At 41.4% G+C, this 18,756-nt stretch overlaps 1 protein-coding gene across 3 annotated transcripts; it reads right to left on the bottom strand.

Moving 5' to 3' along the window:
• Window positions 1–5,813: 5,813 nt before the first annotated feature.
• Window positions 5,814–18,357, bottom strand: LOC121654322 (N-lysine methyltransferase KMT5A-A-like). Of its 3 annotated transcripts, XM_042008408.1 has the most exons (6): window positions 18,240–18,357; window positions 17,775–17,937; window positions 17,345–17,537; window positions 17,087–17,158; window positions 16,721–16,792; window positions 5,814–6,806 (listed from the first exon to the last, which is right to left on the bottom strand). In XM_042008408.1, the coding sequence occupies exons 1-6, from the start codon at window positions 18,355–18,357 to the stop codon at window positions 6,738–6,740; spliced, it is 687 nt and encodes a 228-aa protein (XP_041864342.1). In that variant the 3' UTR covers window positions 5,814–6,737. The 3 variants fall into 3 exon arrangements, 2 of the variants coding, with proteins under 2 accessions (XP_041864342.1, XP_041864344.1); XM_042008410.1 differs by lacking the exon at window positions 16,721–16,792; XR_006012933.1 differs by lacking the exons at window positions 17,775–17,937; window positions 18,240–18,357 and having other exon boundaries at window positions 16,721–17,198; window positions 17,345–17,399.
• Between the last annotated feature and the right edge of the window lie 399 nt (window positions 18,358–18,756).

Raw genomic sequence — 18,756 nt, 5'->3', positions numbered from 1 at the left:
GTTATTTATCTTATTTACACACCATCTTCACGTGCCTCTTCATGCTGTGTGCACACAGGTAAGCATACTCCCACCAGCAGACACCTACAAAAATATCTGTTTCCTGTTCCAGCGTTATGCTAAAAATTGCATATCCATTGCAGAAACGTGCAGAGCTGAACAATCAGAATCATCATTGTAGTAATTTCTTAGGCATATTATTGCTTAGAATTGACATTTCAGATTAAGCTTCCATCTCTTAACACTCACAAACAAGCTTGATGGAAGTACTGCATGTCTCCATGCTTCTTTTCTGTCTCTTCTGAAATAAGTGCTGCTGTATGGCTTAAAATACAGCTGTGACAAGCTATCCAAGGCATATATTCTTTATATTATTATTATTATTATTATTAATATTATTATTATTATTATTACAAGCGTTGTGTAGAGGAACTTGACTGGCCTGCACAAACTGCTGACTCTAACCCGATAAAACACCTCTAGAATTAATTACAGCCAAGACTGCAAAGCTGGACATTACTATCAAATATCTGTGCCTGAGCCCATAAATACACTTCTTAAACTTGTGGAAAGCCTTCCCAAAACAGTCAAAGCTGTTATAACTGCTAAGGGTGAACAAAGTACATATTAAGCCCCAAGGATTAAGAAAGGGATGTTCACTTGTTTTTAAAGTTCACTTACATGTAAAGGCAGACATTCCAATACTTTTGGCAATTTTGGGATGAGTAATTGAAATTGTTTATTTGATTTGATTGGTGCCACATATTTTATCCAATACCCACATTTTTAAAAAAGTACAAAGATCTATTCTACAGTGAAAAGATTAAGTGTTGTGTCCATTTCTAGATGTTGCCTGTTTACTTTACAGCACTATACTCAGCTGTTCAGTATCCACATTCTTTGTACACAAATGCTGTACAGTACTATCTATGGGTTGGCAATCATTTATTAATGTGTCAAAACATGTCTTCCTCTAAAATGCTTGGTTGAACAAATGATCTGATACTAAAATCCAGATACATCTATGTGTATTACACTATGTTACTGAATACACTGTAATTGATCTCACATAATCTGAGATATAGTATAAATCTTAATATTACAAAACACATGCTCTTTAAAAACCATGGTTAACTTTTCTTTGAAAGCCATTGATTTTATGATGATAAATCTTACTCAAACTCAACCCCTTTAACTCCTCTTCTTTATTTTCCCTTCCTCTGTCTGTTGTTGATGAAAGAGCACCTTCAGAATGCCCACAAAAGATCCTATTTGTTGTTCCTGTTCCACAATGTTAGCTGTCTTTGTCTGAGAGTGGTCTTTCCATCAGAGGTACACAAAAGATCCCTTTACAATACGGTATAGGAAGGAGACAGAGATTTAAGGGGGAAAAAAAAGAAAAAGTCAAAGTGAAACAGAGGTGAGGAAAGGGCTGCAGAAATAGTGAGAGGGAAGATGGGATAAACGCTAGAGGCAAGATTGGGGCCTCGTGGCAAAACACTTTCTATTATTATTGGGTGTCTGGAAAATCGGGTAAGGAGAACCGGCTGGCCATGGACTCGAGGGTGGTTTAATACTGAACTTGAATAAGAGCCTGTAGATCAATGACCACTCAGGGGTATCGGAGACTAAGACATTTTTCCTTACTTTCATTCCTTTTCTCTGCATGGGGTCATAGTTTCTTTCTTTTCCCCTAATTTATAAGGCTGCATTCAAGCTGGTGTCTGGTGGATCAACAAAAGAAAGTTTCCTTCTCTTCCAGTGTGGACAAAGATTACCAAACCATCTTCATTGTAGTTGTGGAGAAGTCTTAGTTCAGCACACAATTTTCTTTTAAACATGAAAGTTTGCTTTCTTTATTTTTTAAAGCTCCACATCCCCTGTAAATGTGTTAGAAACCAGAGAACTTTTCCAAGGTTGTGGAGACCTGTGTGTCTCAGGGACCATCATCCATCCATCCATGGAGCCTATGGTTGGAGCCTTCTGTCCATTCTCTGCCTCTTTTATTTCCATTTTCAGAGTACTTGCAGGTGCATACTTTTATGTAACAAATGTAACAGTACCACCAGAAACCACAGGGGCAGTGTTGTGCAGTATAGCTCATGTGTGATCAGCAAAAAGAACAAAAAAGAAGCAGCAGCTGTGGTGCATTTTATGGCATCAAAGACCTCCACTTTCTACAGTGCTCCCTCTTTTAATTTAGTTATTTCTTTTTTTTTTTTTTAAGAACGATTTGTTGTTTTAAATTTGGATATTTCTAAATTCCATTATAATACTGAAACTGATGAGGGGAAACAGGGGAAGGTGAGTGAGATAACAAGAAGGAGTAAGGAGAAGAAAAATTAAACAAAAATACAAAAGGCAACTGCTACATTTGTACAGCCAAAACAGACAAAAACAGATGCTTCACCTGTAAAGAAACTCATCAGGCAGGCGGGCTCTGTGGTTGGTATGAAGCTGGACTCCATGGTGACAGTGGCAGAGAGGAGAACACTAAAAAAAACTACTGGCTAATGTGAATGATGCCAGTCACCCTCTGCACACTGTCATCAGTGCACAGAGAAGCCTGACCAGTAACAGGCTGCTCCTCCACAAGAGTAGGACCAACCGGCTCAGAGACTCCTTTGTCCCCCGAGCCATCAAACTGTACAACTCTGCATTACGCAGGAGGGAGAGAAGGAGGGGGGAGAGGAAGTTGTGCAGTCCGCCTGATAGAACACATGTACAATAACCCATACAAACAGTTGCAATAACTTATATGTGCAATAGTGAACTGGGAATCTGTACCACCTCTACTGTGTGCAATGCTTGTTTATATTGTTTTATTAACTTATCTTATTATTATTGTTATATTTATTGCATTCTATTTGTCTCTATTTTGCTTTGTACCTGTATATATTGTGTCTTGTGCTTGTCCTGCTTTACAGTTGGGTTGTATTGCTACTGGTACCCAAATTTCCCTGAGGGCTCTCTGAAGGGATTAATAAAGTATTTCTATTCTATTCTATATGTATATATATATATATATATATATATATATATGTATTAATAATAATAATACTAATAATATAAGGTGTATGGGTAATATATATCTATTATAGTGAAATGAATGTGATTTTTTTTTTCTCCGAACACCTATAACTTTTTTTTAAAAATGGGCAAATCAGTTGTTGATTTTCATCTCAGATTAATGACAGCTTGTACGCTTGCAATTTTATAGTCTTGCAAAAGCTTCTGCAGTTCATGACATGTTAGCTTAAGCATTTTTAGCTTTGCATGGATTTCAGAATGGCCAATGAAATGTTGCTATATACTTTTTGTGCTTTTCCACAAGCGATAGTCTGTCCACAGAATTAATTAAGTATCAACTTGACATAAAATGTTAACTCTATCCTCTTGATTCTTTTTCTCCCATGACATTTAGCTGCAGTAGTTTGATAAGAGTAGAATAGAACCAGCTTTACCATCTTCCCCAGGTTTAATCAAATGTGTTTATTTACCACAAACAAAAATTCTGACTGAAACAAAAAAGTCTGATTGGGTTCCTTCCTAACTTGTCCCACCTTTCCACATAACCTAAATAGATCTTACTGAATATTTTCTCTTTTTAATCTTTTTAATATTTTCACCTCATTTTTATTTGTTCGAGAAAGGGTCAGTGGATTGTGTCATAGATTTTATCTTCTTATCAAGGATATCATCTAGTTTTTATTAGGAAAAAAAATGAGTCAACAAAAACTTTTAGTCAGCAAAATTAAAACTGATTATAGAGGTGTTCACAAGTCAGCTAAAAGAAAAAAAGAAAAAAGTAAAAATCTTTTTCTTGAGTCCTGGGTCTTCTTTGAAGCCTTCATCTGGTGGGATATATGGCCATAAAATCTCCTTAGAGGCATATGACTGATGCATTTCTAATGTTATCAGGAGCTCTTTGAGGTTGTGCTTGTTAAAATTGCTTTAAATTTCAGTCCTGTCCGACCAGGATAAGCAACCACTTTTCTGTATTTCCTGTTAATTTACATAATAACTCCATAATAACTATTATTCTTCATATCCTTGTGAGAATATCAATGGCAGCTTCTTCATTTGAAAGCTGTTATTTCTCACTGCTGGTGACACTAATCAGAATGTACAGCGAGGGTTGCATACACCTGTCTGTCTAATGATTCGCCATTTGTAACATCACCTATATTTATCCGCCATTTAGAAAAATGTATTTTCGGTCAAGTAAACAAACAAGGTAAAGACCATCTGAAGCCATCAACAAAGGGCATCTTTCAGATCTTTTCTAATGAGTTTGCCTTTGCTGGCTCTTTGAATCACTCTGTCCAATCAATTATGGAGTCTTAATACACTACAATGGTGCATGGATTAGTGAAGGTATTTAAACATCGGCTTTAATTAGAACTGTGCCTTTAAAGATTTCCATTTTGGGGTAAGACTGCAGCTTTCCTGTCCTGTATGGAGGACACAATGGTAAAGAAAATAAAGAGTAAAGAGAAAAAGTAAAAGGATGTCCGATGGTGATGAATCAATGTCACCTTGTGGAGGTCTGACCACTCATTAGGCTGAAAGAATAGAACATGTTGGCCTTTACCCTCTTGTCTCCAAGATACATTTTTCCTGTTGGCCCAGAAATTAATGAACCAGGTCATTTAAAACTGTCTTTTGAGTTATTTTGAAACCATCTCCTCTCTTTGAACTCTGCGTGGTAACAACGCATACGGTTATAAAACAAGACTTTATTGACTGATGAATGTTGTAAGTAAGTATAGGAATTCAACTTCAAAGCCTAATAGAAAGTGAAGATGCATGTAGGTACACAAATTGTGGAGCTTTGACAACTGAGATTACAAAGTATTTTCTGTCTTCATATTCAGCTTGGTGTCCCCACTATAAATGTACATGTGGCAAATCAGAATAGTTTTCACAGCAAATATTGATTTGTGTAAAAGACCATTAGATGCTTTTTTTATTGACCATACAATAACTGAATGACTAAACATGCTTATATGAAGTTGTAAAAAAATGAAATAAGGATACATTAAGAAGAACTAAGGAAACCCAACAGTGTAGATATAACACAACACAGCAAAAATGATGATCAGGTTATTTTAGTGAGATGAAGTAACAGTATAGCGACATCCATTAAAGACCAACAGTGTCTTGGTTCAGTACACCAGGCTCTACACTAGCAGTGTAAAGAATATTTTCTATTGATTTAACTGTTGAGGTGAAAAGCAGAAAAAGATTCAGCTATTGAATTATAATGAGCACTGCTTACAATGATCTTCATTTATCTTACTTGGTGTTGCTCTGTTTAACATGCCACTGCAACAGAATCAGTATTGGCCTAGAAATCATGCTTGAAGGCTGCTTTCCGCTTTGTTCCTTATTTCCAATAAAGATCTTGTTTCTTTACTAGCTACAACATTTTTTATGCTAGGAGAAGACAACACCTATGACACCTAAACAAACACCGGGTAACTGCAGTGAGTTAACATAAGGAGTATATGGGAGAAGTTTTGCAGAAACAAAAAAAAACAACAAAAAAAAAAAAAAAAAAAAAAACACACGCACACACACACACACACACAAACTGGTTTTCAGTCATTAACAGGACAAATTTTTCAAACCAGTTTTTTGCTACATTAGAGGGACACTGCTTTCTGCTTATGCTAGGAAGTTCTAGTAAATCTTAAAAAAATCTATTTCAGCTATACATCACAAATCTCACTTCAAAGTTTGAATACACACATCAGAACTCAAAATATAAGAACCTGACACCATGCTGAATTAAGAGGACAGAGATAATGAGGTGCTTAGCTCCGCCCATTACAAAAACAGTAATTGTCAGGGCCAACTTTATTTACCAGGACCATGGCCATATACATACACAAACATGTTATTTTTGTGCATTAAAAGGGCCAAACATGGATAAATGGGACATGGCTAAACAGTGATTAAGAGCTACAGAATCCCATGTGTGAACATAATGGCAAAATGAAATGTCCACTGTTAAACCAACTGACAAAACACAGAGTAAATATTTAACTTGTTTTTTTTCCAACAAATAAAACTGATTCCTTTTGCGAGAGATTAAAATTAAGTCAGCCACACCAAACGATATACTGTTGAACATATGCTTACATATACTGTTGAACAACCACTCTACCCTGATAATGGGTCAGTCACTCCCCTTCCTACAGAAGCGTATTGCTGTGACAGAGGAAAATACATTTTCAAGCACTTTCACGTTATAACGTGATAATTATATTGTACAAATGTCATACATTGTACAATATAATTATAACGTTTGTACAATATAATATCACGTTTGTACAATACAAGTATCATGTTTGTACAATGTAATTATCATGTTATAACGAGATAGCGCTCGAAAATGTATTTTCCTCCGTGACAACAATACGCTACCCGTACTTGCCACCTCCACAAGCTGAAACATCTAAATTGTGTAGCAGTAGTTATCAGAACAGAGATTACTGATTTTAGATCCTTAAGCATTCCAGTTGTCTGCCCCCCACCCCTTTACCCTACTACACCCCTCCAGTTTTATTCAGAATTTTGTTTTCTTTTCAAAGTCACGCCCCGATTCCTTATGAAGTCTTGTATGTTTTGAATAGAGCGATGAGACAGAGCAGGATCTTCAGCTGTCATGCATTGCTGGCATTCTATCATAGTGGCCAGTTTTCCTGTTTTTATGTGTCTGCTAAAATGTTTCATGACTGCGGCAACCTCCGTGGAAGACCATGGACGCTTTTGTATTCTCCTACCAACTCCGACAGAAACTGGAAAAAAGAAAGAAATCAGTGAAAACTCTACTATTAGATGAGAATGGTCACCATATTGCCTTAAAGTGGAAATGAAACGGTCAACAACCCTAACTTTATTTACTAGATTGAGTCCTGGTCTAATCAATAAATATATAAATATAAGCATATAAAAGAAAAACGTAGCAAAGTTTTATGTTTTTATAGCTAGGGCGCCGCCACCTTGCAAGCTCTGACATCATGGGTTGGTTCGCGTTCTGTGAATTCAATAATCCACAGATACCACCAGCTACTCTACACTATAACTAACAAGCTGTAACACATTTTAGAAGATGAATACGATGGAAGGCGAAGCTGAAAGGCCAATCAAGCATCCAGATCCCGTTGCCAATGCTCTCCAGCCCACATGCCGACAAGAAGAGGATGAGGAAAAGCCGGTGCTAAAAAACTAACAAAAACGTGAAGCCGGTGCTGCTGGTCTCAGGGCGGAGCGGGTTGCAGCACCTGTAGTAGTGGCTGCTGTTCAGCGATGCTAGGCATGAAGCTGCTGTCAGGAGGTGACATGTACCGTGTCATGCGCAGTGAATCGTACATAATAAATGTTCACTCATTTGGATTACTGTACTGGGAGGTGGACATTTTGAAGGTGACTGCTGTCACTGAGGGAGATCCGAAGGGGAGACACTGGCCAAGCTAACCAACTTTAGCAATTTCCGGTGGTTTAATTGTAACATAACATAAATGCTATGGCGGGACAGTGATATGACGGAAAAGATGCAAAGAATCCAGGCTGCTGGGCGATTAGAGCACAGCATTGGTATTACCCAAAGCTGCCATGGAAAACGGGGAGTCCGGGTAAGATACAGAGCAAGCCTTCTGCAGAGCTGCTCCAGTCATTAGCAGGCTGTGAGGACGGGATTTATGAGTGTTGGCGTTTGCGGTGTGTTTAATAAGAGGGATGGAGGCGGAGAGCCAAGTACTGATGTTCGTATGGACTGATGCTGCTGACCCACCCATCAGCAGAACTGCTGATTGTCCATCCATCCATCCATCCATCCATCCATCCATCCATCCATCCATTTTCTGCCGCTTATCCAGAGTCAGGTCGCGGGGGCAGCTGCCTAAGTAGGGAAACCCAGACTTCCCTTTCCCCGGCCACATTCACCAGCTCATCTGGAGGGATCCCGAGGCATTACCAGGCCAGCCGAGAGATGCAATCTGTCCAGCGTGTCCTGGGTCTTCCCCAGGGCCTCTTTCCGGTGGGACGTGCCCGGAACACCTCACCAGGGAGGCGTCCAGGAGGCATCCTGACCAGATGCCCGAGCCACCTCATCTGGCTCCTCTCGATGTGGAGGGAAAGCGGCTCTACTCCGAGTCCCTCCCGGTTCACCAAGCTTCTCACCCTATCTCTAAGGGAGAGCCCGGCAACCCTGCGGAGGAAACTCATTTCGGCCGCTTGTATTCGAGATCTCGTTCTTTCAGTCATTACCCACAGCTCATGACCATAGGTGAGGGTAGGAACGTAGATCGACCGGTAAATCGAGAGCTTCGCCTTTTGGCTCAGCTCCCTCTTCACCATGACAGACCGATCTAGAGCCCGCATTACTGTGGACGCCGCACCGATTCGCCTGTCGATCTCCCGCTCCATTCTTCCCTCACTCGTGAACAAGACCCCGAGATATGTAAACTCCTTCACTTGGGGCAGGACCGTATCGCAGACCCGAAGAGAGCACTCCACCCTTTTCCAGCTGAGGACCATGGTCTCGGACTTGGAGGTGCTGATTCTCATCCCAGCCGCTTCACACCAGACGAAGCGCGGCTCAGAAGGCCTTTATGATGATTGAAAAACAAGGACCAAGGTTTCCCTTGCCCGGACGTGGGTCACCGGGGCCCCCCTCTGGAGCCAGGCCTGGAGGTGGGCGAGCGCCTGGTGGCTGGGCCTTTGCCCATGGGGCCCGGTCGGGCACAGCCCGAAAGGGAGACATGGGCCTCTCCTCCCGTGGGCTCACCACCTACAGGAGGGGCCATAGGGGTCGGGTGCAGAGTGAGCTGGGCAGTTGCCGGAGGCGGGGACCCTGGCGGTCTGGTCCTCGGCTGCAAAAGCTAGCTCTAGGGACGTGGAATGTCACCTCTATGGCGGGGAAGGAGCCTGAGCTTGTGCGCGAAGTTGAGCGGTTCCGGCTAAATATAGTTGGACTCACCTCGACGCATGGCTTGGGCTCTGGAACAACTGTCCTCGAGAGGGGCTGGACCCTCTTCGGTTCTGGAGTTGCTCCTGGTGAGAGGCACCTAGCAAGTGTAGGCATGCTCATTGCCTCCCAACTTGGCACCTGTACATTGGGGTTTACCCCAGTGGACGAAAGGGTAGCCTTCCTCCGCCTTCGGGTGGGGGGACGGGTACTGACTGTTGTTTGTGCCTATGCACCAAATAGCAGCACAGAGTACCCACCCTTTTTGGTGTCCTTGGCAGGGGCATTGGAGAGCACTGCTTCTGGGGACTCCCTTGTTCTGCTGGGGGACTTCAATGCTCACGTGGGCAATGACAGCGAGACTTGGAGGGGCATGATTGGGAGGAACGGACCCCCTGATCTGAATCCGTGTGGTGTTTTGTTGTTGGACTTCTGTGCTCGTCATGGATTGTCCATAACGAACACCTTGTTCAGACATAAGAGTGTCCACATGTGCACTTGGCACCAGGACACTCTAGGCCGCAGTCGATATTCGACTTTGTAGTCGTGTCGTCAAACTTGCGGCCGCATGTTCTGGACACTCGGGTGAAGAGAGGGGCGGAGCTGTCAACTGATCACCACCTGGTGGTGAGTTCGCTCAGATGGTGGGGGAGGATGCCGGTCAGGCCTGGCAGGCCCAAGTGTGTTGTGAGGGTCTGCTGGGAATGTCTGGCAGAGTCCCCTGTCAGAAAGAGTTTCAACTCCCATCTCCGGCAGAGCTTCAACCATGTCCCGGGTGAGGCGGGGGACATTGAGTCCGAATGGGCTGTGTTCCGTGCCTCTATTGTCGAGGCGGCCAGCCGCAGCTGTGGCCGTAAGGTCGTCGGTGCCTGTAGAAGGAGTCCTATCGGGCCTTATTGGCCTGTGGGACTCCAGAGTCAGCTGATTAGTATCGGCAGGCTAAGCAGAGCGCAGCTTCGGCGGTCGCTGAGGCAAAAGCTCGGGCATGGGAGGGGTTTGGAGAGGCCATGGAGAATGACTTCCGGACGGCTTCGAAGAGATTCTGGTCCACTTTCCGGCGGCTAAGGAGGGGAAAGCAGTGCTCCGTCAACACTGTGTACAGTGGGGATGGGGGGCTGCTGACCACGACTCGAGACATTGTGAGGCGGTGGAGGGAACACTTCGAAGACCTCCTCAATCCCACCAACATGTCTTCTGATGAGGAAGCAGAGTCTGGGGTAGCTATCTATCTCTGCCTATCTCTGGGGCTGAGGTCGCTGAGGTAGTTAAAAAGCTCCTTGGTGGCAAGGCCCCGGGGGTGGATGAGGTCGGCCCGGAGTTCCTTAAGGTTCTGGATGCTGTAGGGCTGTCTTGGTTGACACGCCTCTGCAGCATTGCATGGACATCGGGGACAGTCCCCCTGGACTGGCAGACTGGGGTGGTGGTCCTCCTCTTCAAATAGGGGGACCGGAGGGTGTGCTCCAACTACAGGGGGATCACACTCCTCAGCCTCCCCGGTAAGGTCTATTCAGGGGTGCTGGAGAGGAGGGTCCGTTGGATAGTCGAACCTCGGATTGAGGAGGAGCAGTGTGGTTTTCGTCCAGGCCGTGGAACAGTGGACCAGCTGTACACCCTCTTTAGGGTCTTGGAGGGGGCATGGGAGTTTGCCCAACCAATCTACATGTGTTTTGTGGATTTTGAGAAGGCATTCGATCGTGTTCCCCGGGAACTCCTGTGGGGGGTACTCCAGGAGTATGGAGTGCCGGACTCGCTGTTCGGTCCCTGTACGACCGGTGTCAGAGCTTGGTCCGCATTTCCGGCAGTACATCAGAATCGTTTCCAGTGCGGGTTGGACTCTGCCAAGGCTGTCCTCTGTCACCGATTCTGTTCATAACTTTTATGAACAGAATTTCTAGGCGCAGCTGAGGTGTCGAGGGGATCTGGTTCGGTGGCCTCAGGATTGGGTCTCTGCTCTTTGCGGATGATGATAACTCTCACTGGAGCGTTTCGCAGCCGAGCGTGAAGCGACTGCTGATTGTAGTCGGTAAAATTAAAAATACTCAAGAGCAGCTTTAGGCTTTAGTCTGTGGACATCTAGTTTACCAGACTAAGTCTTCTGATAATTTTCCTAATTTTCTCAAGAAAATCCAGACTCCAGAGAACAGACCCTGGAGTCAGGGAGGGTGTCCCTCAGAGTCGCATCCAGCGCAGCAGAACTGCTTGCTGTTCAAGTGAGTTTGTGAAAATTAACTGTTTTATCTTCAACCTAAACTTAGGAATACTTGTTTTTAGAGCCAGCAGGAATACAGTAGTGGTCTCCGCCTGGACTTCCCTTCTCCTTTGGCTCACCAGTGTCCATCGATCACTCTGTTGTCTTTCTAACTGTATTGCTTACAAGGGGAATCTCATTTTATCGCAACACCAACCATCCCGGTGACGTCACAGTTTACAAGATGGCAGTGCCCTAGTCATAAAAGCATAAAACATTGCTACATTTTTCTTTTATATCCTTCTTGTTTGTTATATAATTATTGATAAGACCAGAACTCAATCTGTTGGTTGACTGTTTCATTTCCACTTTAAGGTGGTGGTGTTACTTTTCTTTTAACAATGCTTCAGTTGTGCTTTCGTAAATAAGAAACTTTGTGTTTAGTGACTTGCGTTTGTGTGGCAGCATTTACCAGATTCTTCGGTCATTTTTTTTCTGCTGGGCATTTTGTCCTTTTTCAGTTTTCTTTTGGGTACTTTGCCCTTCCTATCTGCTTTTTTACTTTGTGCTGAAAAGAAAAAAGATTAAAAAACAAAACAACAATGGTTACTGTAATCATTTATTTGTTGTAGATGGGCATCTCAAATACTGTCAAGCAGTCTGCACAGTTCCAGTTTTACCAACCCCCCATTAAGATGATTACTGAACTAAGTAATCATCTGCAGGTGATGGGTTTGACCCGTTACCTGCATGTTCCAGTCAAATCTGAACCCGACCCACTGAGTTTTCATAACATAAAAGCAATCAAAAGGAGACAAATTAGTAGACTGAAGATAAGGGCTAACCTTGTGATGACGTAGACATGCCTGGAGGTTCCTTGACAGGTTGCCCAGCAATCAACAGTCCTGCAGAATCTGTAATAAAATTTAATATACTCCATTAAACGCATACACACAAATGACAAAAGATGAATAGAAGTATTACAGAGCAAGTTGGTTAACCTGTCATAGGCAAACAAAGGTAAAGTTTGCTCAGTTTACTGCAGCCTGGTTTTGTTCAAACTTTTTACAAAATAATACAGGAAACATTCAAAAATCTCATTAGCATACTAAAGCCTTCACCATCTTTGCATGTGACTTCATTTCAGACAACCTGTAGAATGCAAACCAACTGTGTGTGCAGTCTGTGAAAGCTGTCAATTGCCATTGGTTTTCTTGTATTTCAGTCACAAATGTAATTTATTTTTGTCTGAAATATAGCAATAAGATTTTGTAGTAACTAATTTGACAGTAAAATTAATACTCGTCAAGGATACATCATAAATAGTTACAGTGTTAAAAGTAAAACCATCTCCTGACAAATACATGCCTGCAGGTTCCTCAACAGGTTTCTTCGTTCTATTCATCTCTGCAGAATCTGTAATAAAGTTTAATATTAGTCATGTGATTTCATAAATTAAACAAATTCAAGAAAAATCACTGTACTTACCAGTCTGTAGATATGGGAAATTTCCTTCAAAGACCTCACTCTCTGCAACGACCTCACTCTCGGCAACGACCTCACTCTCGGCATCGACCTCACTCTCGGCATCGACCTTACTCTCGGTGCTTGAATCAGTCAACTGTAGCTTGTCTAACAAAATAATTCATCAAAGTAATACAAGTTATGAGTTAAAGTACTATAGATTGCTTACATACACAATGTGTGTTCCATGTTGCAACCCCATATTTGATAGAAACAGGTCCAATTTTTACTTTAAATGGTATTACCTTCAATTTCAATCTCCTCAAGCGTTTTGCCTTGAAGGCTTCCGAGACACCCTTTTTCCATTGCAAGCAGCAGTTTCGAAACTTTGGCCAGCTGTGTAGTAGCCTCTGGAAGTCTATAATACTCCCGATGAACTCGAATATCGTGGCCAAGGAAGTTGGCAACTTGGTCCAACTCATGATTCTTCAGATTCAAGATCTGAGATAAAGTTGCGACGTGCTTGCGTAACTGTGTCGACCGGAGAAGCTCGGGATTTCCAGCCCCACATTCACTCGCATAGTGCCTCAAACAGTCCTGTCCTCTGTAGGGAGTCAGACAATGAGGTCTGGCAAACAGGAACAGGTTGTTTGCCACAACACCACAGTCTTTTCTTTTCTCTATCAGGCATGTTATGGCCTTCACCATGTCTGGTGAAAGCAAGACTGCCACCTTCCGTCCTCTTTTACCCCTTAATTCAACACGACTGAAGTGTTGGCAAAGGTGAAGCTCAAACTGCGTCAGACCAGACGCGACATCCTTGTGCAGGGCACTTGTGTCTCTCTCCAGAAAGCCATTCAGCGTAATCTTTGAAACTTCTCCCCCTCTTCTCCTGTTAAACAGTATTACATTTGCCATGGTAGCTTTACAAAGTTCACTATATAATTTTGGTGAACTGTGGTCCTCCAAGTCCTTCAACGCTTGTTGTGTAGTTTTCTCCAGATGTCTGTGGAGACGCTGAACATCTTCTGTGAAAGGAAGGGTGGAAGGCTTGTTAAAGTGCCGTTCATTCAGTGTTGTTAAAGCGGTGTGGGAGATGAGTTCAGACCATTTTGTAGCATAGAGGGTTTTGAAACTCTGTGTTGACTTGATCAGCACACTGTCTTGTGCCATCAGTGCTCTGCAATGTAAAATGTCACTGACTTTCCGCAGCGAGTGACCTAACTTAAGAGCAAGGCTTGGAGTACGGTAGCAGTGCTTTTCCTCATCATACCCACACACTTTCTTGACAGCTTTGATTACCACATCAAAATTTGCAGGTCTCACAGCATCCTCTAAGGTATGTATTGAGAAATCCTTGCGAAGCGTAAGCAGAAGTCTTCCACTTTCTCGGAGCGTCTGGCGAACGTAGTCGTATTTAGTAGGATCCTGTCCATGTTTGTTAAACAAAGACTGGGCCAGCTGAAGAACACAGAAGTCACTTCTTACAGTTGAAGTTATCTCATCGTCTTTCATGACAGACAGCATGTTCCAGACACCTGGGGATATTTGCTGACACAGAGCTGACTCATTCATAGAAGCCAAAGACAGGACCCTCTTTTTTCCAATCTCTGAATCGGGCTCTCCTGGTTTTGAAGAACATTTTTTCGCATGTCGCCACAGATCTCTTCTGAGATATAAAGCCTGGCAGTACATGCAGTGAATATAGTCTTTTGCATTGTATTTATTCTTTGATGTGCGTCTTAGTTTTAGTGGTCCAACTCCACTTGCCAAGACCTCTGAGTTATGTCTGTGGTTTCCCTTGTTGCGTAGCTTTATTAGCATTGTGATCCGCTGTTTGGACTTCATGGGAAGACTTAAAACTTGAGCAACGTCTGCATGTGTTTTCTCGTGAATTTTTAGATGACGTGTAAACTTTGTCTGTAGTTTCCCACAAATGTAGCAGTAAGTTTTATTTCTGAGCGAGGAGGTTGTGCTTGAGACCTGTTCAGTGTTAGCATTGGTGTTATCATCAACATTAGTGCCTTCAGCATCAGCATTTCCTACTTCTGCAGTAACTCCTGTTACTTCAGGCTGACGTGTGCTGATTGCATCTTCCGATGATTTTGTTGCTTCACAAAAGGGCTCCCTCTCCTCTACAAAACTCTCTTTATGGCGACTCTTCATTGTGAAAGCTGACTTGCTGGTGGAGACCTCAAAATTCTGTAGTTCCGAATGTTTTGGAATGACTGTTGTAGAATCTGATCTGTCATCAAATGAACTGCTGGAATGAGCTGTGGAATCAGGGACATATTCCTCATCTGAAGATGCCTCGTCACTCGCACTTTGCTCTTCATAGGCCTGTTAATGATGAAAATTTTGTTTATATATATATATATATATATATATATATATATATATATATTTTATTCAAATGCAGATCTTTAATTTACTGCCATAAAATCTCTAGAACCTGCGCTGTACTGTGTAGGTTACTTTTAAAATGGTTCTGGTGGAGCAGCATGCCTGCATACACGGCCTGTTGATCTACAAAACTGAAGAGTGAAAGTTAAAGTCGTCTTTTTTTTCCTTCCCTCTTTTTTCGGAGGAGCATGCCGCAGATGTTGGCTCTTTTTTCTTAATCTTCTTGCTTGTTTACCATAAACTTCCCTGCACCACAAGTGGTGTGCTATATTATTTTTCTTTTCAGTCACAAAAGAAATAATTCACGCACTGAACAACAATAACTTTATTAAATCGAGACATCAGCGTAAATTAAATGCACCTAAAGCTGGTTTATACTCACATCGTTCGCGTCAGGGGGGTTACGGCGTAAACAAGCAAGCAAATAAAAAAAGTGACTGCTTACAGCTGACTAGGCTCACCATTGGAATTCGGGAAGAGTTAAAAATATGCCCAAATAGCCGACTTGGCATTTTTTTTCGGCACGGAACTTGCTCTTGGATAGGTCGCTCTTGCACCAGGCAAGTTTTTTTTTTTTTTTTAATGACATAACTGTGCCTGCCCTCTTGGACGACTGGATCGCCTATCGGTGACCGACGGTGGCCACAATCGAATGATCTGGGGACCAGACAGATTTCACATCCCTAACATCTACACACACACACGCGCGACACACGTGTGCGTATATGCATTTGAAACAATATTTAACAAAGAAAAACTACTAAAACACGTACCAATGGAAGAGGTCCAGCAATGTTCACCTCGTGCTTAAAATAACACTTTTTGTGCCAGGACTGGTAGCAAACTACAGAGAAGAAATTAAAATGATAGTTATTAATGTCATGGTAAATACTTGAAAAGTACAGCCTAAAATGCCACATTTTGAATATTTAGCACTGTTACGGGTAGGGGTGGTGAAAAAAATAGTTTTTAAATTGGAATAGAGATTCTTGTTCATCAAGATTCAGAATTGTTTCAAAATTTCCAAGAATCAATTTCTTAAAAGGCGAAAAAAAAGGAGAAGCTTGACTGTCAAAGCTGCTGCTAAGTGACAAAGACATGTTAAACTTTGCCATGTTAGCTTAGTTTAGACCGATTTTTTGGGGGGGATAATGTTCAAAAGATTATCTTTAATTCTCAAAAAATTACCTTTACATCTCAAACCACTCCATTTCAGAGGTGAATAAGGTCCTCCACATGTGTAACATTTTTCCAAACTTGACATTTCTTCAGGGAGTAAATCATGGTCACAGTCGTGCTGTCCAAAAAGAAGTTTTATCAGAGGTAAAAACTTGACACAAACTGAAACTTGTGGTGTTGAATATCAAAATCAAAAAAGATCAATATTACGTAATGCATAATTAGGTAATGGACACTGAATCTGAGTCGATGCATCTACACACGAAGAGCAGAGACCTGCTGATGTCTGTACCAGACTAGATGATGAATACACAGGACATCCGTGTGTCTGCAAGTTTCTAAACCAAAGTTTCATTCTTCCACACTTCTCATTTCCTAAGTCAGACCTGCTGATTTCTGTACCTTACATGGTGAGGATTACACACATCTCGTGTACCTGAAGACTACTGGATATTGGTTTTTTTAGTCTATATTTTGAAAATACAGAAGGTTTAAAAGATCAATATTACCTTTGGTATAATGTCTGCAAAGGAACTGCGTGCGTCCGCATCAGCAGCTGGGCTCTGCATCTCGATGGACATCTAAAATTAAGGAATGGACACTGAATGTGAGTCGATGCATCTACACACAAAGAGCAGAGACCTGCTAATGTCTGTACCAGACTAGATGATGAATACACAGGACATCCGTGTGTCTGCAAGTTTCTAAACCAAAGTTTCATTCTTCCACACTTCTCATTTCCTAAGTCAGACCTGCTGATGTCTGTACCTTACATGGTGAGGATTACACACATCTCGTGTACCTGAAGACTACTGGATATTGGTTTTATGAGTCTATATTTTGAAAATATAGAAGGTTTAAAAGATCAATATTACCTTTGGTATAATGTCTGCAAAGGAACTGCGTGCGTCCGCATCAGCAGCTGGGCTCTGCATCTCGATGGACGTCTAAAATTAAGGAATGGACACTGAATGTGAGTCGATGTATCTACACACAAAGAGCAGAGACCTCCTCAATATAGAACCCAATATTGACAATATATTTGTTGCAACTTCACACACCCCCTCAAAATTATTTTCAAAGCTGGTATAATGACTCAATTTATGATAGTATTATTACAGAGTTTAAAATACCTTTTTCCTCCATGGCCAGTCAGAATCACCATAATTGTATGTGATTTCTTCTCCTACAGCAATATTTTTCAGTGCAAATAAACAAAGATGGGGTCTTCCATCCACTCTTATCACTTTCATCTTGCTGTTAGGGTTCTTGTCATCATCGTTTACCAGCCTCCCTAGTGAACCATCCTCTTTGGCAGCATCAACACTAAAATATCAAGTATACAATAACAGTTATAGAGTGTAAGTGAAAGAATTGAGCATATTCATTGTTAGCATGTCTAAAGAACATTTCTCCAACAACTTAAAATATTCAACAGTAAAAATTTCAATCCTGGCAATGCATTTCATGATTGAAACTACTTTTACTGATGATGAGCAACCAAGTTTGCATCTCTGTGTCTAGATACAAATTTAGAAAATAAGCCTTGCAACAGTTACATACCATAATTGCTTTCCATTAAACTGGAAATCAAACAAAAAGACTTTGAGTGCATCATGGTAAATTGCTAATCGGTTTTGTTGTTCCTTTTCAGTAATGAAATCCCCTCTGTACTCAATGAGGAAATCTCCTTTTTCAAAGGGCCGGCAGCTGAACACACCCCGACCTAAAGGCACACATGATAAGCAAAGGAGAGGAATAAATGTAAATAATACATTTATATTTAAATTAACAACTTATTTTGATCGATTAATTTATGTTATTTGTGTGTGTAATTTTTTTTTTTTTTTTTGTCAATTAAGTGGTGAAATGGCTTCTTCACCGACAAATGATTTCTATAAACCAATCCATGAACATTTTCTCTTCAAATATCAAGCTAGATATGCAATTCATGAACATAAAACATGATCTATGCTCCTAAAGTGCAGTTAAATAAAAACCTCTGCATAATACACTCTGGCAACTCACCTTTAAATGAATTAATATACTTCACATCAAATCCTTCCTTATCTTCACCTAACTTGCAATAATAAGAAGCATCATGTTTAGGATTTCTTTTTGCTCTCTGTGGCCTTGTTGCTGCCATCTCCTGCAAAGATCAGATGTTAACGACTTGAGCAACAACATATTACTGTATACAATTTGATTTACACAGATAGAAAAAATGTTTATGCATTATCAGGAGAGAAAGAGAAAACATTACAAGGAATTTAAACTGCAATTATTCATATCTATCTATCTATCTATCTATCTATCTATCTATCTATCTATCTATCTATCTATCTATCTATCTATCTATCTATCTATCTAACTATGCATAGCCTATCCTGGTAGTCATTTATAAATTGACCTAATGTTATAGTGTGTTTACATGCTGTATGAATTAAGTAAAACAGTCACATCTCTCACTTTTAATTAATCCTAAAACAGCAATAAAACATGTCTATTTCTATTTTAGGTCTGAAACAGAAAAATCACAAGACTT

Source organism: Melanotaenia boesemani, chromosome 15 (assembly GCF_017639745.1).
Source record: "Melanotaenia boesemani isolate fMelBoe1 chromosome 15, fMelBoe1.pri, whole genome shotgun sequence".
NCBI classification, from domain to species: Eukaryota; Metazoa; Chordata; class Actinopteri; order Atheriniformes; family Melanotaeniidae; genus Melanotaenia; species Melanotaenia boesemani.
This window is presented reverse-complemented; position numbering and strand designations above follow the sequence as displayed.

What these genes read in the sequence shown, in the direction of transcription:
- LOC121654322 (XM_042008408.1), bottom strand. Translation starts at nt 18,357, where the DNA reads ATGGCAGCAACAAGGCCACAGAGAGCAAAAAGAAATCCTAAACATGAT. An exon ending in GTATATTAATTCATTTAAAG is followed by an intron (nt 17,938 to 18,239) that starts GTGAGTTGCCAG and finishes GTGTGCCTTTAG; the next exon opens with GTCGGGGTGTGTTCAGCTGC. An exon ending in TTTAATGGAAAGCAATTATG is followed by an intron (nt 17,538 to 17,774) that starts GTATGTAACTGT and finishes TTGATATTTTAG; the next exon opens with TGTTGATGCTGCCAAAGAGG.